General features: G+C 52.8%; 1 protein-coding gene across 1 annotated transcript in view; it reads right to left on the bottom strand.

Annotated features, from left to right (window-relative positions):
- The window catches only part of ELMSAN1 (ELM2 and Myb/SANT-like domain containing 1), a 68,367-nt gene that overhangs the window by 15,356 nt on the left and 27,364 nt on the right, over positions 1–25,647 (bottom strand). The window contains exons 2-3 of the mRNA XM_011949597.1: positions 4,900–6,595; positions 2,722–3,021 (exon numbers count right to left, since the gene is read on the bottom strand). Coding sequence (XP_011804987.1) covers positions 2,722–3,021; positions 4,900–6,348 — 1,749 coding nt within the window. The 5' untranslated portion in view covers positions 6,349–6,595. The remainder of the gene's footprint in view (positions 1–2,721; positions 3,022–4,899; positions 6,596–25,647) is intronic.

The following is a 25,647-nucleotide window of genomic DNA, read 5'->3' as shown; positions in this document are numbered from 1 at the left end:
TGCGTTAGATGAAAGTTCCTACTGCGTGCTAAGACCTGAGCTGGGCATGGGACTACAAAATGGAATGGACAAGGCCGGGCGTGGTAATCTCAGCACTTTGGAAGGTTGAGGTGGAGGGATCACTTGAGGTCAGGAGTTCGAGACCAGCCTGGCCAACATGGCAAAACTCTGTCTCTACTAAAACACAAAAATTAGCTGGGCATGGTGGCAGGTGCCTGTAATTTCAGCTACTCAGGAGGCTGAGGCACGAGAATCACTTGAACCCGGGAGGTGGAGGTTGTAGTGAGCCAAGATCGTGCCACTGCACTCTGGCCTGGGCAACAGAACTGGACTCTCAAAAAACAAAAAGGAAAAAGAAAAAAAAATGGAATGGACAGTCTTTGTCCTTGCAGAACTTTTGTTCTCATAGTATTAATCCCACTAGGAAAGTCTAGCCCATGCACGCTGGCAAAGGTTAGCCCGCCTACTTCTCCTTGCTAGGTGTGCCTTATGGGCCTCTATCTAGAATAGAAAGCAGGACTATAAGACAACAGAGGCCTTCCCTTGCTTGATTCCTATAATCTCAAAGGCAGAGAATGGAGCCCTACAGGATGAGCAGCACCCAGTTTATCCCTCTGCATACTCAGTATAACAGGTAAAGCTGGCCATGTTGACCAAGTGGGCCTTAGAATAATGAGCTGTCTCCCTGCCAAGGTTCTGGTTCCCATAAACACCTTCCAGCAGAGAGCCCTGACTCCCCTCTGAGGCTGTGGCCATGTCCTTCACTCATCTGCGCCCTCTTTTCCCTTCTAGAAATTGGGATGAAATAAAATTGTTCATTTTTCTTCCCTTAGGGAAATAATATGATTGCACAGAAAAAAAAAAAAAAATGCAGAAGCCAAAGGCCCCCCCCCCGCAAACTTTCTTGACAAGAAATCTAACAAAAAAATCAGCTAGCTGTAATCACTTGTAATTTTATAATAAGGGATTTAAACTATTCTGAATATTTGAATAGTCATGTTCATTTTTTAGGTGTGGTAATGCTACTGAGATAATGTTGAAGAAAGAGTCCTTATGTATTTCAGACACAAACTGAAGTATATATGGATGGAATGATACGATGTTCAGGATGTGCTTCAAAATAACCCAGCAGCATGGAGAAGCAGAGGTACAGGTGAAACAAGATTGGCTATGTTTTGATAACTGTGAAATCTGGGTGATGGCTAAACACTGGCATTCATTATAGCCCTCTCTACTTTTATGCATGAAAGAAAGTATCTGTAGTACAAAGAAAAAATAATGAATGAAATAAACAAATAACAAAACCTCCCCCCAAAGCCTGGTGTAGTAGAAGTACTCACAGGCAGGGATTCAGGAGATCCCAATTCTAGGGCTAGCGCTACCATTACTTGGCTGTATGACCTTAGGTCAGTCTCTTGTCTTTTCTGGACCTCGCTCCTCATTTATAAATTAGGGGCATTGAGCTGTGGAGCTGCTCAGGCTCCTTCCTGCTCACTCTCAGAACAAGCTGCCCAGACCTCCAGCCTCTACCACAAACGTTTCCTCAACCAGAGAATAGGAACCCAGAGAGCAGAGACTGTGGTACTCCCCTGCCTATTACAGAGGCATGCAGGCCAACTCTCCAGCTGAGAATAACCAGAAAATCTGGACTCGATGTGCAAAACACATTTCTGAAGATTTCAGAGGGCAAATAAGCAAAGAATTAAAGAGCCAAGATCCAGGGGGAAAAAAAAGAATGCTAAAGAGGTGAGCCCAGTATTCGAAGCTGCGTTTTCCCTAGAGGGTGAATGCTATTACTGGAAAAGGCAACGGAGAGGCTGAGAAACTGAGCAGAACTTTTAAGAAATTTAAGGAACTGACACAATAAAAACTGAGGTTTGGCCAGGCGCAGTGGCTCACGCCTGTAATCCCAGCACTTTGGGAGGCCAAGGTGGGTGGATCACCTAAGGTTAGTTCAGGACCAGCCTGGCCAATATGGCAAAACTCCATCTCTACTAAAGATATAAAAATTAGCTGGGCGTGGTGGCAGTTAGGAGGCTGAAGCAGAATTGCTTGAACACGGAAGACGGAGGTTGCAGTGAGTGGAGAACGCGCCACTGCACTCCAGCCTGGCCTGGGCGACATAGTGAGACTCCCTCTCAAAAAAAAAAAAAAAAAAAAAAGGCCAGGTGTGGTGGCTTACGCCTATAATCCCAGCACTTTGGAAGGCCAAGGTGGGTGGATCACCTGAGGTCAGGAGTTCGAGACCAGCCTGGCCAACATAGTGAAATCCTGCCTCTATTAAAAATACAAAAAATTAGCTGGGTGTGGTGGTGGGCACTTGTAATCCCAGCTACTCGGGAGGGCTGAGGCAGGAGAATGGTGTGAACCCAGGAGGCAGAGGTTGCAGTGAGTGGAGATGGTGCCACTGCACTCCCGCCTGGGTGACAGAGTGAGACTCTGTCTCAAAAAAAAAAAAAAAAAAAAAAGAGATGTCAAGATCTCAGTAGTGACAGTATAAGCAAACATCTCTAATTCCCAGCACCCAGTATGGGCCAAATCAAAATTTGCTGATCTAGAAAAACAGACATCTGTCCAGAAGTTTGGTTTGGAAAATAAAAACAATATCTCCACAGGTTCCCTGATACCTTCCTACATTGCCATGTTCTCCTTTCCCCATAGGGTCCTAGGCCCCAGGAGCACTCAGGTGCTGGAGATGTTTAGAAGGGGCGCCTCTCATACCTGAGCTGGAGCATCTGTCCCAGGGATTCGGGTGGATCGCCTGCGGGTGACGATGACTGATGGCTTGTGCTCAGCAGGGTTCTGTTCAGGACCCTTCCCGTCCTCATCAACACCTCCAGCCTGGGCTGCCTCAGTTGGGTCCACAGTCCGCACAGGCACAGACACTGGGATGATGAGGGGTACCATCCCACTGTCTTCTCGTGCTCGCTTGGTGGCTAAGGAAGGCTCAGAAAACTCTACCCCACCCTTGGTAGTTGAGGCCAATACACTTTTCCGCTTCTCTTCAGAGCCACTGCCATCCTGGATAAGATGGGTACAGAGAGCAATTTAAAAGGTAAGTCATAGCCAGGCGTAGTGGCTCACACCTATAATTCCTGCACTTTGGGAGGACAAGATGAAAGGATCACTTGAGGCCACAAGTTCAAGACCAGCCTGGGTAACATAGTGACACCTTGTCTCTACAGAAAATAAAACAAAATTAGCTGGGCATGGTGGCAAACTCCTGTGGTCCCAGCTACTCAGGAGGCGGAGGTGGGAGGACTGCCTGAGCCCAGGAAGTTGAGGCTGCAGTGAGCCGAGATTGCACCACTGCACTCCAGCCTGGGTGACAGAGTGAGACCCTGTCTCAGTAATAAATAAACTGTTAAACAAATAAAAGATAAATTCTGATTTGATCTAGGACCCTATTCCCATTTAGTTAACGGGACTCAAACACCCGCAGTGCCTCCCAGTGGTCTCACAAGTTGGCCTTTCCCTGACCACCTTTTCTTCTATCACTTTTTTTTTTTTTTGGAGACAGGGGGTCTCACCGTCACCCAGGTTGTAGTACAGTGGCACGATATTGGCTCACTGCAACCTCTGCCTCCCGGGTTCAGACGATTCTCCTGCCTCAGCCCCCCCAGTAGCTGGGATTGCAGATGTACAGCAACACGACTGGCTAATTTTTGTGTTTTTTGGTAGAGATGGGGTTTTGCTGTGTTGGCCAGGCTGGTCTCGAACTCCTGACCTCAAGTGATCCACCCACCTTGGCCTCCCAAAATGCTGGAATTACAGGCGTGAGCCACTGCACCCGGCTTCCTACCATACTTCTAAATGCTCTCCAATCCTTGACCAGACCCACAGGTACCCCTGGGCCAAGGACAAGGCAACAGTCAATACCAAGGCCTGGAACCTAGCAGGCTTTCAGGAAGTTTTATGGTGACAAGCACTTTTTGTTTTTTTTGAGATGGAGTATTGCTCCATCACCCAGGCTGGAGTGCAGTGGCATGATCTCAGCTCACTGCAACCTCCACCTCCCAGGTTCAAGCAATTCTCCCGCCTCAGCCTCCCCGAGTAGCTGGGATTACAGGTGCCCCCCACCACGCCTGGCTAATTTTTGTATTTTTAGTAGAGATGGGGTTTAACCATGTTGGTCAGGCTGGTCTCGAACTCCTGACCTCATGATCTGCCTGCCTCAGCCCCCTAAAGTGCTAGGATTACAGGTGTGAGCCACTGCACCCAGCCAGAAGCACTTTCTACAGAAGAGAGCAATGTGAGGCTGGGCGCAGCGGCTCATGCCTATAATCCCAGCACTTTGGGAGGCTGAGGTGGGTGGATCACCTGAGGTCAGGAGTTTGAGACCAGCCTGGCCAACATGGCGAAACCCCGTCTTTACTAAATAACAAAAATATGCTGGGTGTGGTGGTGGGCACCTGCAATCCCAGCTACTGGGGAGGCTGAGGCGGGAGAATCACTTGAATCCAGGAGGTGGAGGTTGCGGTGAGCTGAGATCGGGCCACTACACTCTAGCCTGGGTGACGGAGTGAGACTTTCTCAATAAATAAATAAATAACAAATAAATACTCTCCATAACCTGCCTTCTTCCAGACCCTTCCACCCTGGCCTGGACCAAGGGCCCCCAGAGGGCTATCTCCTGCCACAGGTGGCTTACGGATGGGTTTTGTTTGGCCTGCGCAGTGGGTGGCACATGAAATAGTATCTAATTATTCAAAAAATATTTCTGCAAAAGAAAGCAAGAACCCTGTCACAAGGTGAAGGGTGGTCTTTGTACTATTTCCCTACAAGCAGCTGGCTACGGCAAAGTCTGGCTGTCTCTAGGCAAGAAGCAAATTCTGCAGCCTCTCACCTATCAGCCTGATGCCCCCTGCCAGGTCTGGCTCCACTATATGCCCCTCTCACCTTTGCATTCTGCAGCGAGGCCAGCTCCACCGCCTTCTGGGCCAGGGTCAGCAAATTGGCCTCCTGCGATGCCCGGCGCCTCCGTCGCGTGCTCTGGATTACCCCGCCCCGTAGCACCTGCCCACAGTCCCCTGTGCTCACTGCCCTCATGCCCTCCTCGCTGCCCATGGCAAGAGCCTCTCGCTCCCGGCCATTGGGTGCTAGTCTCTCCCCATCAGGCAGTAGCTGTGACTCCCTCAGCTCCCGCGGGAATCCCAGAGCTTCAGGATGGGGCTGCCCCAGGGAGCCAGGTGGTGGCTGCTGCAGGGGCCAGTGATGTAGGAACAGGTTGCCAGTGAGCTCCTGCCCAGGTTGGGTGCCAGCCCCATCCAAGGTGGTGGAAGGCAGGATACCCTCCTTAGAGAGGCGGCGGGAGCGGCGGGGGAAGGGGATCTGGACCTGAGGTAGCGCCGGCTGTGGGGCCGACTCCTGCAGGAGGGCCTTGCGCAGTTCTGGGTTCATATCTGGGTTGGGGGGGAAGGGGTAGGGTGCCATGCTGTGGTGAGCCAGGTGTGACTGTCCCAGTGGCCCAGTCGGCTGCAGGCCAAAGTCCTGGGGTTGCTGCGAGGGTGGCTGTTGCATGGGGTAGAAGTTCTCAAAGAGCGGCATCTGGGGTAGGGCTGCCTGCTGCTGCTGCTGCTGTTGCGGTTGCTGCTGCTGCTGCTTCTGCGGAGGGAAGGCAGCCACCGGGTTTGGGGGCGGTGGGCCCTGCCGGAAGACCTGCCGGTTCACCTGGTGGCCGAATGCCAGCTGGAAGGGTTGCAGGGGCAGTGACTGGTTTGGGGGTTTCTTGGCTGCGTGGAAAGAATTCAGGGGTGCCTGGGGCCGCCCTACCTCCAGCTGCACCTTCTGTGGCATCACTGGCCGCACATTTCCGTAGCGGTCCAGCTGTGGGCCCCCCGCTTTCTCCCGCTTCAGTGCCTCAGGGTGGTTATAGTAAGTCGGGACTCCCACTCCAGGATGCGGGTTCCCCTTGGGTGCACTGTAGAGGGACAGACTGTGGCAGTTCCATGTTGAATGGGGTGGAGGCTGGCCTGGCTGCTGCTGCCAGCTGCTGTCACTGACACCCCCACCTCCTCCACGCTCCGGGCCCCGCCCTGGAGCCATCACAGAGTTGGGCCACTTTACTGAGGCTACCTGCTGGGACAACATGGCTGCTGAGGTCCGCTCAGGCCCATACACCACAGAGTTCAGCAGGGCCAGACTGCTGGGAGGGGGCAGTTCCACAGGCTGAGAGGTGGAGACTGCCCCTCCTGGACCCTCGTGCCCTACGTACTGCTCCTCCTTCACTCTGATGGACTGCTGGGGGGGCTGCAGGGGAGAGGGCTGCTCCTTGGGAGCTGGTTCCTGGCCCCCGAAGAGGCAACGCTTCCGCTTGTTCTGAGCCTTGGGCTGGGCCTGGAGGTTCATGATGTGGCCAACTGAGCCCTGGCGGTGAGATCCCGTTCAACAGTCACCCATCCCCTGGGGAAATGTCCTGCTGGAAGCTGGGCTCTAGTCCAGGAGCCAGGGAGGGCAGAGCAGGGGCAGAGGAAGACGCTGGACAATGAAGTCGGGCACTGGGAGAAAGAACTGCTGGCTCTTCCTTTCTCTTCCAGAGAGGCTCTGGGGCTCAGCTACTCTTCCCAATTCATGATGCTCCACAGGGTCCTGGCACCTGCAGAGGGAAGAGCAGTGACAGTGTCAGCCACAGCGTCCCAGGATGCCCCAAACATCAGCACAAGTGTTAAGAAAAGGGGCCTCCAAGGGCCATCGGTCTCACCACTCATATCACAGGAACAGGCCCCAAGTCACAGAGCAGCATTGGTGAGGCAGGAGCCAAGACCTTCTGGGGAGCTGCCAGGAGGGCAGGAGAATCAGCTGCATCTCCCAGGGCACCATGACTCTCTTGTCCCACCACCTCACCCTCCTGGTTCAGCTCCAGGACTGCCTGCATCTGGCTGTGTTATTTGTGCACTGCATAGGCACATTCTAAGGGACAGGTGGAGCTGACATCCAGCCCAAGCCCCTCCAGCCCAGCTGAGAAAGGAGCAGCAAAAGCCACACTGGCTCCCCTCTCCTCTTACCCAGGCCCCAGCCCCCTGGGCAGCCAGGCCTAGTCCTCCTGGCACACATCTGTCTATGCAGGAGCCTCCCACCAGACCCAGAAGGATCTTTGTCCAGCCAGTGCCTCCTCTGACGCTCCAAGCACAGCTCAGGCTCAGGAAGTGGAGAGGACAGGGTCATTCCCGACATGGCCACTCCTCCTGTGCAGCCCCAGGGTCAGGAGCCCCAACAGGCCCTTGTGGAGTCAGGGGCCCAGGGTCAGCCTCACCAAGGCCTGCAGGTAATAAGGTCCCAGAAGGGTGTGTGCAGTCCTAGCCCCACCTCTGGGAAGAGCTGCTGGGTGGGGCTCTGGCTGCCAGTCTTTCCCAAAACAGCACAGAACCTGTTTTGCAACCCTAGCAGGGTGGAGGCAGGATCCAGGCCAAGAGCTGGTCAGCAGCTGACCCCGCCCCTGCCTGACCCCTGCCCCTTCCACTGCCAAAGAGCCCCTGGCAAATGGTGTAACTCAGATCGTAGAGGGTGTGTATTGCTAGAACTCAGTTCCAGAAGGTTTCTCCATGATAATATCATGACTAAAGTACACAGTTTTTCTGTTTTTGTTTCGTAATTTGATTTTTTAAAACAGTCGCTACAGAACAGAATCTAGACCCGTATTTTACAACTTACATAGCTGCTTCATGTATTTTTAAAGACTTTTTATTCCCTCAGAGTGCTGTTTGGGTTTTGTTTTTTTCCTGGGAAGTTGGTGGGGGTGGGAGCTAAATGGCCCACCTCTTTCCCCAGTAAGATTCTGGTCCCTGAGAAGAAGGGAAGACAGCTCGGGTGGCTCTGAAGAGGAAATCTCAGGCCCTAGATGCTACAGGTCATTGTTAGCAACCCCAGCAGCTCCCAGGAAACCAGCCAGGAGCAGCAGAGGGCAGGGCTGGGCAGGCACAGAGTCCTGCCTACACCCAGTTCACCGTTCGGCCCGCCCCCAGCACCGGGAATGCCCCTCCCAGGCTATCACTCCTCTGCAGGCTTCCGCAGCTCCCCAGCCCCTGCGCTCCTGGAGCCTGCCTGCCTCCTGTCCGCCTGCATGACTCACTGAGGGCCCCCTCCCTATCTTTCACTTTCACCCAGCACCCAGAAGGGGAGTAACTTCCTCCTCCGTTTCCTTCCTCAGTCCTTGGGCCTTGAAGAGAGTAAAAGAGACCCTCCTCGTGTGCAGCCTTTGTCTTTTCATATATGAAGCTGGAGGGAGGGAGACGCACAGAGACTAGGATGGCATCCAAGTCACCCTGACCCCCAGTAAGAGGAGAGTGGGGGGATTTGGACAAGAAGTGGAGAGCTGGGGGCTGGAGAAACAACCTTTCTCTTGCTTTTAAACCTGCATTCCCTGACAGTCAACCTAATTCAGAGCAGGAACCCAAAGGCTAACCCCCTACACTGAAAATCACCCTGGGCACCACCATGAAGCTGCAGGATAGGACCGTCCGGCTCCGCCTCTCCGAGGGAACACCAAGCCCACAGAACTAGAAGTGCGTGTCTGCAGAAGCGAGACAGAGGAAGGAAGAACGTGCGCCAGCCTGGCAGGCCCACGTGCCTCCAGGGGGCTGCGAGCCCCTCCAGTGGGCGCTCACACACACTCACACCTCCCTTCATCACAGCCCTGTTGCCTTGTGAGCTACAGCACTGGCTTGAGGCCTGGAGCAACGGAAGGTCCACGTGGCGGGTGGGCCTGGATGCATGTGCCAGTGTGAACCTGATGGAGGGCTGCGCCCCCTCCATGGGGACAGCTGCTCAGCACCTCTTACAGAAGGAGATGAGGCGGGGTCTGCGGCTCCAGGACAAGCCTGCTTCTGCCCAGGGCAGGGGCCAGAGGCCAGACGCAGGTCTTACAGGGGCTTACCCACAGCTGTATGGTCAGCCCTGGAGGAGCTGGGCTCAGCTGGGAAGCCTCCCACTCCCACCCTGCACATCAAGGAGGGCCATCATTCAAGACACCACAGCAGCCTCTGAAGCTGAAACGGACTTGATTTGAAGAAATCAAGGGGCCTGGTTTGGGGAAGGCTGAATCACCCCAGAAGCTTCTTGCTGCAGAGGCCTGTCACCCTCACTGAAGAGCTAAGGGGGCCAGGAGCATGGACACTCAGGCCTGGAACCCTCAGAGAAGAAAGCTCATTGGCTGGGAGTGGGGAGAAGAGTGGAAGATACTGGCAGCAGGGCACTAAGTTGTCATAGGAGTAATGATGATGGTGATGGTGCACCCGTGCCAGGCAGATCCCACGTGCTTTGTATCCTTTAAATTCCCACCATGACCTTATAAGGCAGGTGTTGTGATTTTAACCTCTATTTACAGGTTAGCTAGATGAGGCTCAGAGGGGCGAAGTAAGTTGGCCACAGTCACACATTCATTATGTTGCAGAGCCAAGACTGGAACCCAGGTCTGTCTCACTCTAAGATCAAGCTCTTCTTCCTTATCCCCAAGATATGACACTAAGACCCCAGACCCCTCTTCATACACCTCCCTTCCACAGCACACTCCACACCACCTCCAAGCAAGGATTTTCTAGACACAGATATCCCTTCTCATTGGCACTGGGAAGCCCCTTACCCCTGCCTGAACCTTTGGCAGGTACTCTCTCCCATTCTCCCCAAATACAGCTGAGACCCTTGACCCTCCAGGAATGGAGGGCAGGGAAGGGTCTCACCACAGAGGGTCAGCAGATGTGTGAGGCCTACCTGCAGGGAGGCCTGAAACACTTCCTCCTGCACTGGCCACTCTAGTCCCCGATCTGGGGACTCTCCAGCTCCTGCAACCCCAACTCGGGCTCAGTTGCTGCTGGTGGTGCCTCCAGCTCTCAGACCCCATGGGCTCCTCCCAGCCTGCAACTCGGGGTCAGGACTGCACCACTTCCTCTCATTTCTTCTACGCCACCCCCACTGCCCTGTCCCTCAGGTGGAAATCAAACTGCCCTTCCTCACAGTGAGGAAGAGGAAGGAAGACACCTCCAAAGGCTGCTGACCTGTGGGCCTAGTCCCTGAGGTTGCAGGGAAGAGGATGTAATGAGGAACTCCTGCCAGCAGCTCAGCCCTGGGACGAGCTGCAGGGCCTCTGACAACGGATGCAGGAACACTGCAAAAGGAAACCCACAGTCACCACGGGGCCCCAAACACTGCAGTCCGCCCTGTCAGTCTGTTTGACTGTCACGCTCTATTCACTCTTCCCTTCCTCCAGGCTTCTCTCTGCAGCAACCAATCCTTGACCAGACCCACAGGTACCCCTGGGCCAAAGACAAGGCAACAGTCAAGGCCAAAGCCTGGGACCTAGCTGGCTTTCAGGAAGTTCTATGGTGAAAAGCACTTGCTCTCTATAGAAGAAAGCAGTATGCACCAAGAAAAACAACAAAAAACCGTGCTGACCCCACATATATGTTTTGCAGACACATGAGGGAAGGTGCTGGAAAGGCCTTTGGGTATTCAGTGCTGATGGTGACACCAGCTCTCCTGGGATGTCAGCTCAAACACACACGGCTCCCCAAAGGACATCGGCAGCCCAGCCGCACACCCAACACTAGCTGACCGACCCCAGGAGAAGCCAGTGAGCTATCACCACAGGGCAAGGGGCCAGACTGTAGCCACTGCAGGACCAGGGCCACTCACCAGTCTGCTTGGGGCAATCAATGTGTCCACTTGAGAAACATGACTGTTGTGAGTCGAAGTCACACAGGCCAGGGAGGAGATGCCAAGTTGATCTCAGCAGCTGCAGGGGCTCAGCTCTGACCTGGGGGTAACCCAAGGGTTCCTGCCCTTGGAGGCTAATGCTCCAAGCTCCCACTCTTAGAGCCTAGGCAGGCCCTACAAGCTCAGCACTAGGAAGAGGGGAGTCAAAGGTCATGTGCCTGTCACCCAAGGGCAAGACGCCCAAACTGAGTCTCCAGGCGAGTCAGGTCTCTGAGCTGTCTTAGGACAAAGTCTAAACTCCCTGCCCTGTCCACAAGTCCCTGCAGACCTTGGCTCCTGCCACCTCTCTCGACAGTCTGTGCTCGAGCCAGGGCCTCCAACGTGCTCTTCTCGCTTTGCTTCCAGGTCTTTGGCCAGGCTGTACCCCTTCCTAGGGACAACTTCTCACTCTTTTCATCAGGCCAGGCCTTATTCATCCTTCAGGCTGCAGACACTGCTTCCACCGGGAAACCTTCCTTGACCCCAGAGCTGAGACAGGAGCTGAACTACAAGCCCCTATAACACACTGTGTATGGCACACTAAATCCTAGGTGCCTGCTTCGTCATCCCCAGCAGACAGCAGGCTCCACGGAACAGGGTTGGCAGACCGTTGTACCTTGGCACTTGCTTTGTATCTGCCTGTCAGGATGCTCATTCAAGACTGCGCCCAAGGTGAGTCAGAGCCACGCCTGGGCAGAGGTGACACAGCCCGCATTCCTGCCCTGGGCTCCTGCCTGCTCCTGACTTCTGGGCTCTCTGATGCATACCAGAGCTCCTCAAGATGCTGGGATGAAGTGAAAAGACCCAGCCCGGGATCCTACGCTACCCCTGGCCCAAGCCCTCTGCACCTATGTGGAACACAAGTCCTTCTCCCTGCTGGCCCACAAGCCACCTGCCCTTGACTGTCACCTGCTGCCCCATACCACATGCTGGCCAGCTGGAAAAGTGCCAGCTCCACTGTTGCCCTCCACCCCATTTTTCTAGGCTTCCACCCCCACCTAGACAGTAGCCAGGGACACAAACCTGTGGGTCTGTTTACCTCATGCCCTGACATGGCTGGACCTCAAGACACTAAGGTCTAGCCAGGATGCCAAGGAGCCATAACAAGACCCTGCCACCCCCACCAGAGGAGCACAGCACGGCCCAGCTGACCCCTTCATCCGGGCTCACATCTTGAAAAGCTCTCTCAGACATTCTGGGGTCTCCAGCTATAGCCACACTGGGTATGTGGCCTGGAACTGCCATCTTGGGCCACCTAGAGTTGCCCAGGCCCTAGACAAACCTTCCCTCTGGACCCCATGTGCAATGCCACATGTATCCCCACCAACTGGGCCTTCACACACAGGCCAGTGCACCCCATTTCTGTAAGCCACTGGACACATAAGCCCTATTCTCAAGGGGTTTGCAAACAAGGAGGCTCTGATACAACAGACATGGATCTGACTCCCGCAAGCGTCATTTTCCCTGGGAGCATGAGAGAGCAGGTAAGAGGCCCTATGGTCGGCCCATTCCCAATCCAGACAGTCCCTGGACCATCACTTCTCTGGACTGAACTTCAGCTCTCAAAAGCAGAACCCAGGTCAACAGGCCAGAGAGTCACGAGTCCCAGGGGTCTCAGCCATCAAGTTGCTCAGGATCAGAAGCTTGGCCAGGGTTCAAGCTGCCTGAAGTTTGAGCTTACACAGTAAAAATGCCAACACTGAGATGCTTATAAAGGGATGTGTAAGAGAAGAATCCTTTCAGGGCTTATGAGGCACTCTCAGGGTTCCGTCCAGGCTTCTACCTTGATTGCCTCCCTCCCCCAAAGCTGGACAAATGCCCACAGGGTGTCCGACAAATGCCCACAGGGTGTCCGTGGGAAGCTGGGATCGCCAGGTTTGTTTTGCCAGGGATGGGGGAGGTGGGGGGCTGCTAATGCAGAGAGAAAACAGTCATGAACAAAGGCGAAAAGGATTAAGCCTTCAGGCGCAGCTTTTGCCTGCACTGAAGGAACTGCCTGCCTTCCTCCTAGGCAAAGGCTACGAAGAATCACAGGCAGCCCTGGAAAACCCCTTCCAGCAGGACCCAGGGATCCCAGCAGGAGTAGGGTAGAAGCAGGCAGATTTATGCTTCCTCCGCAGGAGACTCAGCAGATGTTCCTGAGGCCCTCTAGCGAGGGCGTCCTGGGACCACTGGGGTCCTTGGTCTGTCTCCTCAAAACCGTCTCTATGCCCTATGCAGCTCCTCCTTCCCCTTCTGGAAGGGCCTGGCTCCCCAGCAGGGCTAGAGCAGGGCTCTCTGAAGTCTGTGCCTGAGTACCCCATGCCAGAGTCTGCCCTGGGCCAAAATACAAATGAGGCCACTCACAGGGGCCTCCCCCACCACACACCCTCCCTGCTGCAGCTCTGCAGGTGGGCCTGCTGCCCCTTCATCCACTCCACAAGCATTTCCTGAACACTTGCTATAAGCCAGACTCTGGGAGACACAGGAGACACAGAGCTTCCAGGCTGGTGGGGAGACGGACGCACAGAAACACTCGCTAATTATAATGCAAGGCAGCCTGTGCAGGGACTAGGGGTAAGCGACCCCTGGGGACAGGCAATCCCTGGGGGAGCCTCCCCTAGAGCTGTTCCTTCTGTCTGGAAGCCCTGCTTCCACTCTCACAATCTGCTTTTCCTCAAGGCCCACCTCCTCCAGCTGGCCCTCCAGCACATATTGTTGTCACCCATTCTGAATCTTCATGCTCTTGTATCACTATCCAATAATGCTTCTTCAATTCCCTTCTGTTCCTGCACAGAGCCTGGGAGCAGCAGGGCCTGGAGACAATATGAACCAAGACGGAGGGCAGTGGACTGCTTGTCAGGTAACCAACCAGATGCCTGCTCCAGGAGCCGCCACTCACTGGTTCCTGCCTTTGAGGAGCTTAAGAGCCTGGGGTGGGAAGAGACCTGCATCCAGGGACCAAAGAAACACCTTTGTAAAAAGCAAGTGCCACGCGGAACAGCAGCCACAAGGACTAGCTGTATGCCGAATGTGGCAGAGTACCGCTTACCTACATAACCACTTATTCCCAACTGAGAAACCAGGAGAGGCTGGCTCTGAAAGTAACTTGTCCCAGTTCACAGAACTCATGACTGAGGAGTCAAGATTCGAATCTAAGCCTCCTGACCCCAAACCAGGTCTGTCTGTCACTGTGTCAATACTCATCTGTGTAGATGTCAAGGAGTGGTTCTTAAACCTCAGTGTGTGCAATAAAACCCACCCTGAGAGACTAGTTCATGGGTCTGGTGGGGTAGGGGTCGAGGGTGGGAAGAGCATGATGGGGAATCTAGGATGTTTCACAAGCAGCCAGGTGGTGCCCAGGCACTGCAGCAGAGGAATGGCTAAAGAGTCACAGCCTGGCATGGTGAAATTTCCCAGGATCCACCACTCCCCATTCCCTAAAGGTACTACCTGCCAGAGTGCTGCGGCCTGCCCAGGAGACATGAGGGGTCGCACAGAGCCCTGAGGGGACTTTGCTCTCAGCCAGTCCTAGGATTAACTGTGGCTCTTACCACATCTGGGACCCAACTGAATGCCCATGTTTACTGAGCACTTACTATTTGCCAGGCACTGTGCTAAGTCCATTGCAGGCAGCATTTTATTTAACCCTTACTGTTCTACGTCTCGTTATTTATAGGCCAGGAATGGTATATTCAAAAATATCTATTTAACACAAAAGAAGACAGTAATGGAAGAACAAAAGAATAACAAAGACATAAGACATACAGAAATCAAATCACAAAATGGCAGCATAAATCCTACCTTATTCATAATTACTTTAAATGTGAATGGATTAAATATCTAATTAATGGACTTTAAAAAAATATGCAATTACATGGCAGAACGGACTTTTTTTAAAAAGATGCAATTTCTTTAAAAAAAAGAAACACCCTTTACATTCAGAGATACAAATAGGTTGAAAGTGATTAGCAGGGCATGGTGGCACACGCCTGCAGTCCCAGCTACTCAAGATGCTGAGGTAGGAGAAATCGCTTGAACCCAGGAGGTGGAGGTTGCAGTGAGCCCAGATTGCACCACTGTACTCCAACCTGGGCAACACAGTGAGACTCTGTACCAAAAAAGAAAAAAGACTCTGTACCAAAAAAGAAAAAGTAAGGGATGGAAAGAGAGATACCATTGTAAACAGTAACCAAAAGACAGCTGGAATGGCTATACTAATACCAGACAAAGTACGTGGTGGCAGGCGCCTATAATTGCAGCTACTCAGGAGGCTGAGGCAGGAGAATTATCTGAACCTGGGAGGCGGAGGTTGCAGTGAGCCAAGATCGCGCCACTGCACTCCAGCCTGAGCAACAGAGCTAGACTCCATCTCAAAAAAAAAAAAAAAAGAAAGAAAAAAGAAAACTATTATCATAGACAAAGAATATTTTATAATGAACAAAAGTGTCCATCCCTCAGGAGGCTATACCAGTTATAGGCATGCATGTACCTAACAACAGAGCCCCAAACTACATGAAGCAAAAACTGTTGGAATTGAAAGGAAAAAAAACAACTCAAATAATAGTAGGAAACTTCAATACTCTACTTTTTTTTCATTTTATTTTATATATACACGAGAGAGAGAAAACACTCTACTTTCAACAATGAACAGTACAACTAAATAGAAGATAGACAAGGAAATAGAAGATTTCGACGCTATAAACCAATTAGACCTAGAAGACCTATATAGAACACTCCACCTAACAACAGCAAAATACACAGGAATACACACTCTTCTCAAGAGCACACAGACACTGCAGTCGTAGGTGAACTGTTGTCTTTGTTTCTTTTTTAAAAAGAACAGGCCCGGTGCAGTGGCTCACGCCTGTAATCCCAAAATTTTGGAAGGCCAAGGCGGGAGGATCACTTCGAGCCCAGGAGCTCAAGACCAGCCTGGGCAACAAAAGGAGACCGTGTCTTTACAAAAAATAAAAAAATAAAAAAGAATTAGTTGGGTGTGACGGCCACTATAGGCTATAGTCCCAGCTACTCAGGAAGCTGAGGCAGAAGGATTGCTTGGGCCCAGGAGGTTGAGGCTGCAGTAAGCCATGGTCATGCCTCTGCAATCCAGCGTGGGTAAAAGACCAAGATCCAGTCTCAGAAAAAATTAAAAAAAAAAAAAAACCACACATGGAACATTCTCTACAATAGATCATTATTAGGCCATAAGACAAGTCTCAACAAATTTAAAGGGACTGAAATCACTCAAAGTATGTTCTCTAATCAAAATGGGCTGAAACTGGAAATCAATAACCGAAGGAAATCTGGGAAACTTACAGGAAACGAAGGTTAAAAGTAACTCGCCAAGTTCTCTCAGCTCAGAAAGGCCCCTCCCTCCTCAGCCCATGTTCTCCACACCTTCTGTATCACAGCCCTAGGCAGCTGCAGAGCTCAGACTTTTGCAAAGGCCTGGGCAGCCCCTCTCCCAGACACATACTGAACCTGACCCCAAGCTTGATCCCGACAGCAAAACAACTAGGGGATGGAGAGGCCTTTGGGATTGCAACAGCTTGTCAGGCAGTCCTGTTTTTCCCTGGGAAAAATGGCGACAGGCAAATATTTCCACTTCCATGACCAATCTACAAAATATCCAAAAGACAGATCCTTCCCAAAAGAAGGGAGCTAACGAGTACTTCCCTGGGCTGGGTCCTTCACATATTCGAATCCATGCTCATAAACCTCCTATGGAGGGGTCTTACGTCCCCATTCTCCAAAGGGAAGTTGAGGCTCTCCTGTTACAGAGCCAGAAGCAAGATTCAAAACTTTATCTTGTGTCTTCAAGTCCTTGCTCTTTCCACCACCCTCCCAGAAAAATCTGAAATCTACACCTGCGGGCCTCAGAAGGAATGCTACGCTTGAGAACTTCACAAAGCCAGCTCCTTCCCAGAGCTGCTGCTCTTCCCTGGGGGCATTTCCAAGCACAGCATGGTCTATTAACACTCTTCTTAAGAAACAATCCTAGCCCCAGTCAGCCAGAAACAGGTTCCCCTCCAGATGGGGGGCGAAGGGGGTGGGGGGCCCGTATCTGTAAAAGCCCCTGGAAGCCAAGAGAGCCCAAAGGGTGTTGAGGTGTGGGGGACTCTGCAGAGGTTAGCTGGAGGCTGCAGGCTCAGCACCGTCTCACTCTGGAATAAAAGCCTCCATGCCACATGGAGAAAGGTGGCTTGGGCCTCTCTTCAGAGCCAACTGGCAAAGCAGGGCCCAGCTGGGAAAGCTGAACAGATTCCAAGTATCAAGGGATATCAATGTTTACCTACGCCAATTCCTCGGTCCACGGAGCAGTCCAGAGAGTGAAATAAACTTGCCCGAGGACACGCAGCCAGGAGCAAAATCAAGGACTCCAATAACAATGCTTCACGACTCCATTTAGGCAGGTCCCACCACTTGGCAAGACACTGGGCAAAGCATGGAGCCAAAGTTTATCCCAACATCACACAAACAAGACTTCATCAATACCTCCAACATTTCCACTGGGGGTGCTACTATGTGCCAGGCGTGGTGCTAAGCACACTACATGCAGTATCCTATGGAATCCTCTCACAGAAAGGTAGATATTATCATTATTATTTTTGTAGAGATGGAGTCTCACTTTGTTGCCCAGGCTGGTCTTGAACTCCTGACCTCAAGGGATCCTCTCAACTCAACCACCCGAAGTGCTGAGATTACAGACGTGAGCCACCACACCAGGCCATCAAGGTAGGCATTATTACTCCTCCTTTCTAAACAAGAAATCTGAAAAGACTTGAGGTCAAATCACTTGCCTAAAGTCACAGCAGTATAGAGGCAAGGCCAGGACTGCCACCTAGGCCTGCCCGTTCTGCAAACTTCCTCCCCCCAGAGTTTCAGACTTGGGCGTCACACCAGGCTGCCTGGGATAGATAGCAGCAGCCTCTGGGTTGTTCACGTCTGCTCCCTGGAGAGCAGCTTCAGCTGGCCTAAAAACCACCATGATGTTCTGAGATGTGGCTGGTCAGGTAAGGTGGGTGGGAGAGGCCGGGCAGGTGAGTGGCTTTGAAGATGAAGAGGTTATAGGTGATTACCTCCAGTGGACCAACCTGTGGAGGGCTCGGCATCTTTGCCTAAGAGGAAGCCACACCCCTTCCACACCCTCCAACCCCACAACTGAGGTTAGCCAACAGCTCTTTAAAAATACAGCCAGGCCGGGTGCAGTGGCTCACATTTGTAATCCCAACAACTTTGGGAGGCCGAGGTGGGCAGACCACCTGAGGTCAGGAGTTTGAGACCAGCCTTACCAACATGGAGAAACTCTGTCTCTACTAAAAATACAAAATTACCCGGGCATGGTGGCGCAGGCCTCTAATCCCAGCTACTCGGGAGGCTGAGGCAGGAGAATCATTTGAACCCAGCGTAGGCCTGTAATCCCAGCTACTCGGGAGGCTGAGGCAGGAGAATTACTTGAACCCAGAAGGCAGAGGTTGCAGTGAGCCGAGATCATGCCACTGCACTCCAGCCTGGGCAACAAAGGCAAAACTCCATCTCAAAAAATAAATAAATATATAATGCCTTCGGCCAGGCACGGTGGCTCACGCCTGTAATCCCAGCACTTTGGGATGCCAAGGCGGAGGGATCGTTTGAGGTCAGGAGTTCCAGACCAGCCCGGCCAACATGGTGAAACCCCGTCTCTACTAAAAATACAAAAATTAACTAGGCATGGTGGCAGGCGCCTGTAATCCCAGCTACTCGGGAGGCTGAGATAGGAGAATTGCTTGAACCCAGGAGGCAGAGGTTGCAGTGAGCCAAGGTGGTACCACTGCACTCCAGCCTGGGCAACAAGAGCAAAACTGTACCTCAAAAAATAAAGTCTTGACTCTCCCCTGCTTGTCAGATAACCCAAGTCTCCATGGATTCCAAGCTCCAGTCCCTTATCCTGCCACCCTGAGGTCTGGGTCAAATCAGCTCTCTGCTTGGGTTCCCCATTCAGGACACTGAGCATTAGCCCCCAGCCACAGCCTGCCACATCTCCGCATGGTGCTCTCAGAGTGCTGCTTCTCCCAATAACTTAACTTCCTAAATAAAATCTGTTCATCGCACATCCCGAGTAGAGGAGACAGAGGTGCCCACTCACTCCAAAGATCATTTGTCCAAACCTCCATTTCATGGCTCATAAAACCAAGTCCTCAAAGGTAAAATGACCTGCCTGAGGACACACGGCTGACCACCTGGGTAGAGCTACAGTGAGGGCCTCCCAGGTGGATGTTCTCACACTTAGCACCCCTCAGACCTGACATTGCCAGGTCCTTGACATTCGTCTGGGGGAGGTAAAGCAAGGGGTATAGTATGTGTGTCAAGCCTACCAAGTCTTCATCAAGCCATGCTCTCCCGACTGGTCAGGGTTGGAAAGGGCCAAGACCCACCTGGTGCCTGGGGGTTAGATGGGTCAGTGTCTGCCAGAGTGGTGTGAGAGTAAAGAACGGGGGAAATGTGGCTCCCCAGTATGTGCCAAGTGACCAGGAAGCACAAAAATTTGCCACCAGCAGAGGGGGGAGTCTCAGTGTGGCTGCCTGGGGCCTCCTAGAAGGGCTGCAAAGTGGGCACACCCATTTGACTCTAGAGCCATCACATCAGCCTCACGTCCTTCCTCAGGCCCTGGTCAAGATGCAAGACTTTTGCCAAAGGCTCACGCATTCTTTGCATTTCTCCAGTCTCTGAGCAGCTGCTGCAGGGCCTTTTTTCCTATGTTGATTTATTCTTTATTGTTCCTGAAATATACCCGGAGGCTTTTGGCACAGCATGTGGGCACAGCAGAGCATCCAGCCCAAGCCCCAAGTACACACCAACCAGGCTCTCTGGGACCTGGGCCAAGCCAGCTGGAATGATGGGCCCTAGGTCAGACCCAGCAGCCAAGAAGGGAGACCAAAGATCCCACCTAGCCCCAGTCTTTGATCCCCAGAGCTGTTCTCAGTACCTCAGAGACTGGGATACCTTTAGCGGGGATGAGACACTTGGGAGGTCCCCCAGGAAACCCACAACTAAGCTGAAACCAAGCCTTTCCCCTCCTCCTGTGCATATGCCTGGCCGGGCAGTCCCCAGGTCCACAGCTGAGTCCTCCACAGAACAGCCTCAGGGCTCAAGGCTGGGCTCCTGGCTGCCCTGTGAAGCACCTGGAGAGGGAGGCAGCAGGGAGGTCTTCTCCACCCTTCCCAGCCCAAAATATCTCCTGTTATCAGCCAGTCTAATGGTGCCCGAATTCCTACTATCAGCACTTCATACCAAGGATCAAAGCATTGTTCCCTGTGCACAGGAAAATAGCTGGAGGAAGTGTGGGAGCTGCAGGGTAAAAGAAGTCAGGGACAATGTGTGCTGGCTTCTCCAGTCACCAGCCTCTGCGAGCCTGGGGATCCCTACTGGTGAATGGGCACAACAGTTTCATCTTCGTTATTGTGGGACTCAATGAGGTAATACATAGATGAAGTGCCACCTGGCACAGGGTATGCACTCAATAAATGTGATTCCTGTCTCCCTTGCTGGGTAGGGGTGGTTCAGACGTCGTTATCAGTCTTTAACACCTTGGAGGAAATGAATGGTCCGGCTCTTCCAGTTCCACAGACGGCTGAGAGCAGGGCTGGCCAGGCAGGGGCAGGACAGGGAGACTCAAAGTCCTAGCAACACTGTGGCGCTCTGCAGGCACGCACAGCTTCTGGCCTACAGACCCAGGAGAGAGAGGCCTGGCGAGAAAGTCTAGAGGGCACCCAGCAGAGGCCTCCTTTAAACTCAGCTATGCCAGCAGGGCCTGCCTACAGGGATACAGGGGGATGAGGGTATTTCCCAGATTAACACCGGCAGAGCTTCCAGGCCCACAAGGATGAGCCGCCACCCTCCTTTGCTCACTCTAATAAAAGCAATAAAGGGGAAGGTGCAGTGGCCAGAGGGAGGCTGAGGAAGGGCTGCAGGAAGTAGAAGGGACTCCAGTGTGGCAGAGACACAGGGCCTGCAGAAAGCAAGCAAGCCTGCCCAGAGGCCACCACAGTAAATGTCCCACAAGTGGAAGTGCCCGCCTGGTTATTTTTGGCGCCTCTTCTGCCCAAAGCCAGCAAGGAAGGGCAGCTGCTAGCAACATGGAAGGGCTGTTTACACTCAAGTATGCAGGCACTGTAACAGGGACAGAAAGCACAACTAGCAGCCACCATGCAGACAGGCCCCTGCTCCTGTTTTTCCCCTCCCGACTGTCCCCTGTTGCGTGCTGCACAGCTGACACAGTGTGGGTACTTCTGCTTTTACTCAGATCCAGCCTCCCAACCACAGGACTCACTCACGCACACGCAAACAAATAAATAACTATGGAGCCAGCTGAGGACTGAGCCACACCCAGGAGCCAAGACAGTATTCCTTTGGATTCTTCCTGCACTCAAGCTGCCCTCCCAGCTTCCAAACTGGGAGGAGCAGCCACCAGGCACGGGACACAGGAGCAGTCCCTTTCCACCCTCCCAAAGTGAAAGTGGAGACAGTCTTCGGAACCTCAAGCATCTCACCACCTCTCGGCTTCCCCATTTGAAAATGAAGGATTTGGACTAGATATCCCAAATGGTTTCCCAGCTCTGGAATGACTCCCTGGAGGCCAGGACTATGACCTGAGGCCAGCTGGGGCCTCAGACAGAGGAAGGCCAGGTCGGGAGGAGGATCTGTGCCACAGCTCACATGAAGTCTCGGGGTTGCAAGTTATCACTTAAGCCTGTTTCTGAGCTATGAGGGCCTTACCTACTAAAGAAATGGCAAGTTCTGGCAACAGTAAGCTGGATAGGGGCCTCTGCCCAACTACTGGGAAAAGCGGGGGACCAAAATATCTCACCATTTTCCTTCTTGTCTGGATTCCAATTCCCCAGAGAAGCTGGGCAGCTTTAGAGAGAAGCCCCTTCTGGCTGGCTACAAGCCTACTGTAGCTCACTCTCTCCATCCAAGCTTAACTGGGATAAACCTTGCCCTGTGCTCCTCTCCCCACTGTCCTTCCTTCCCAGGACTCCTAGAGGAAGAAGCACTGCCTGGAAAAAATGCTCTCACCATGAGAGCTCCCTGCGGCTGGGAGAATTCTAAGCAGAGGGAACAGGGAGCACCTTCCCTGGCTGGCCACAGCACGAGGCTGTGTTCCAGGAAGAGCAAGAGCGGCTGCCAGGGAAGCCTCAGCCCCAAGCCCCGGCTCTTCCCCACCAGCTCTTCCCCACCAGCAGAGAATGACAGCCAGCAACTGCAGCCCTCAGGGAGACCCCCGGCCCCATCCCAGCACAACTCCAGCTCTCCTCTGACAGTGGTAACTTTCTTCTTATATAATTCTTGGTGTTTCCTTCACCATTGCACCTAATTTTAATGGGTAAAACAGCCAAAACAGTCTTTGGAGGAAAAACTCCCACCCTTGGCTCTACCCAAACCTCCCCTGAGGTCACACTGCAAGGCTTCAGGTGAAGCAAACAGGGGACTTTTCTTCCTTGGCTGAGAAAGCAGCCTTCCTCCTGCCCACCCATGTGAGCAGCTCAGCCTGGGGCCTGGGCGGCTAGGTTCCGGAGAGCATAATCTGATCTCTGGGAAGCTGGGCCCTCAACCCTCGGCTGCAGGGACACAGTCCCTCTCAAAGGCACACAGACACCTGGTCTGGGCCACATGTCTAGGGTGGAGTGGATCAGGCAGTTGTTCCCAGGGCACAATGAGCTTCATTTATACAAGCTTCAGTGGCCTGGTAGATTGCTTTCCTACTACAAGCAGGATACCTTTCATTTTCTCTTCCTTGATAGGAGCCAAAGGCAAACACACTGGACCCAGTGGGAACTGGTGAAATGAGAGTTGCCATCTGTTGAATACCTAGTATGTGTCAGTCACTTTGCATGCATAATCCTGTCTAACCTTCACAGCCTATGAAGTACTTATCATCCACATTTTACAGGTGAGGAAACTGAGGCCCAAGAAGTTAAGCAATGCCCAAAGCCACACTGCAAGAGGAGATGCTGGGGTATGAACTCAGGTCTGCCCAGGCCTCATTCCCACGTACACACCAGACTTCCTTCAGTCACTGCCCAAGTGACTGTCCACACACCATCCAGGAGCAGCGTTCTGAGTGTAGAAGCCGAAGTCCGTGTGGACGAATTTTGCTTGAGGGCTCCAGAATCTGAACTGATGCTCCGACTATTGTTGCTGCCAAGTGTGTGAGTATGAGAGCCCATGTCAGAGAGTGTGTGTGTGCTGAGGTGGAGGGAGGGTGATCTGGATTCCAAATTGTAGTTTCCAACATTAAAGTTATGCTGTAATGCTTCTGATTCATAAAATGAGCTCATAGTCTCACAGTATCCTGAATGTTGCTTCAAATGCAAATGCAGGTCCCTTAGTAAGAACTGGGGATTTCAGCATACTCCACCCTAGCCCCAGCCCAGCAAGCAATTTTTCAGTCCCAGAGTCAAGAGTTCTCAATGTGCAGAAAGAAGCAATTCCTCCAACAAATTGCGGCCACTGGCTCTGCTTCCTGCCACCTGCAGTGAGTCAGGGAAGAATGGAGCCCCAGGCTGCTTCTGTACTAATGCATGCGTGCCTGCACACACACAGGAAGGGTACCAACCTGGGCTGGCCAAAGGAACTGCCCAGGCTAGCAGATCCCTAGGGAGATGGCTCCACAACTCTTTTCACCCTGAGGTCCCCTTAGGGTCAGGATGACCGACACATGCACTCCACAAGGCCAGCTACAGGGCAGTGCCAGGAAACTGGGTTCACTAGCACCAGAATCACCCATGGTGCAGTGACATTTTTGAAACCAGTGATGCAATGTGAGGAGGTTCCTGCAGCAGGGACTCACTGGGCCCAACACATGCCAAGTACACCTTTTTTTTTTACGGAGATCTTTCACTAATTTGTTCAACTAACATGCACTAAAGCCAGGCGAGGTAGCTCAAGACTGTAATCCCAGCACTTTGGGAGGCCAAAGCCGGTGGATTTCTTGAGCCCAAGAGTTCAAGACCAGCCTGGTCAACATGGCAAAACCCTATATCTACAAAAACACAAAAATTAGCCAGGTGTGGTGATGTGCACCTGTAGTCCCAGCTACTTGGGAGGCTGAGGTGGGAGGATTGCTTGATCCCAGGAATCTGAGACTGCAGTGACCTGAGATCGCACTATTGCACTCCAGCCTGGGTGACAGAGAAAGACCCTGTTTCTAACAACCAAAAAAAAACAAAACACAAAACAAAGAAAACACTAAACACTTACTAGATGCCAAGCATTGTGGGAACCCTTCCAAGCTCACACTATGCGAAGCAGAGGCTACCAAATACTGAAATGTGCTTTAAGCACTTTATGTATACTAACTCACAGAATCCTCACAGTAACTCTATGAGGGAGATACTGTATAGGGACTCTAGCTCAGAGTCGTTGTTTTTGACCACCACACTACAGTATGTACACAAATAACTACATAAGGTGGAAATGAGTGTTCAGAAGATGGCTACAGCCTTCAGAAGTGGCATTTGAAACAGGACTAGAAGGATGAGCTGGAAACCCCCAGTCACTTTGTGGCCGTCCCCACCCCAGCATGAGCACGGTTTTCTTCTGAGAGACCCAACTGCAAGAGAGGGGTTATCAAGGCTGAAGATTCCTGGACTGGGCCCATTCCCCTTCCCCTCTTCTGTCAGAGGTCTTGACACCCCTGGGCAGCCTTTCTCTGGGGACTCTAGCCACAGGAGGTCCTCAGCTGAATCCGTAACTGCATGTTGTCTTTTCTTTTGTTCCACTTATTGGGAACAGCAGCCCACAGGGTCAAACACTGGGGCTATTTTAAAATCCTACATGTAAAAATTAAATTCTCATCCCCATGGGTACTCCAGGGTGCTCTTTCCTGGGGTGGGGTGAGGAGCTGACAGAGCCACGGGAGTGGGCGTTCTGCTGGCACTTGGGGAAGCCACATTGGCAATGGGTAGGCTGTTTCAGAGCAAGCTGGCAAGCTGTATGACCTGGGGGGATTCTCCAGGTTCTTCACCCTCTTGTCCCCCGGGGAGGTACGCAGACCAGAGTAACGAGCCAGAGGCCAATCCAATTAGAGTGGAGACTGGACCAGGGCCATGCAACGAAATGGTGTATCACAGTAATTGAATGTTTACGCTCCTATTATTCACTGTCCAGAGCAGTTGGAAAAAGAGGAGCTACGAATTCGCAACCCAACCGGGGAAGGCTTCTCCTTTTCCCTGGCTCCTGAATTTCAGCCACTTCACACCCGAGGAAGGGGTGCATTTCTCTGATCCAAAAGGGGCGTGTGCCACACCTTCCATGGGAGGCTCTGGAGCAAGATAGGTGGTTTCTCCCCTCAGCCCAGGCCCCCTAGAGAGGACTGGCTTCTCAGTCCACCTTCAACAGGCCTTCAGTCTCAACCGTGAAGCTACAGGAACAAGAAGATCCCACACCACCAGGCCAGGATCCCCCTGCCGGGGCAAGCCAGATATCCCCTCCCCCAGCCGCAGCTGCCAACAGGGATCCCCCACATACCCGTGCCACCAGGGCCTCCGTGGCCAGCCTCTCTTCCCCCATCCCACCGCCCCCCGCGCGAGGCTCCACAGGCTGGCATACAGGTCCCACGTGGGATGGTAGAAACAGGAAGCAGCCACCGTAGTTGTGACCAACAAAGTTTTAAATGGGGCATATAACTTCCCCTTTCATCTTCTCACCAGCTCTCGCTGGAGGCTGGGCTGGGACGGACACCCGGCCTCCACTTTGGGTGGCAGATACCTCCTCCATGTTGGCCCGCCTTTGGGCTGAAGCCTGAAGGCCCCAGGGCACACTAGGTCCCCCTTTCTCCCCTGGACCCTCACCCAGAGGCCTTGGGGGCAACCTGGCACACACGCTCCTGCATGTGCGACTCGCGAGGCGACGTGACCAGAGGCCATATGCAGGGCCCAGCCGAACCCCGGGTTTCGGCCCTGACGCCAGGCACCAGGGAACACAGCTCCCCGAGAGGCA

This window comes from Colobus angolensis, unplaced genomic scaffold, assembly GCF_000951035.1.
Source record: "Colobus angolensis palliatus isolate OR3802 unplaced genomic scaffold, Cang.pa_1.0 Scaffold3, whole genome shotgun sequence".
Lineage (NCBI taxonomy): Eukaryota > Metazoa > Chordata > Mammalia > Primates > Cercopithecidae > Colobus > Colobus angolensis.
This window is presented reverse-complemented; position numbering and strand designations above follow the sequence as displayed.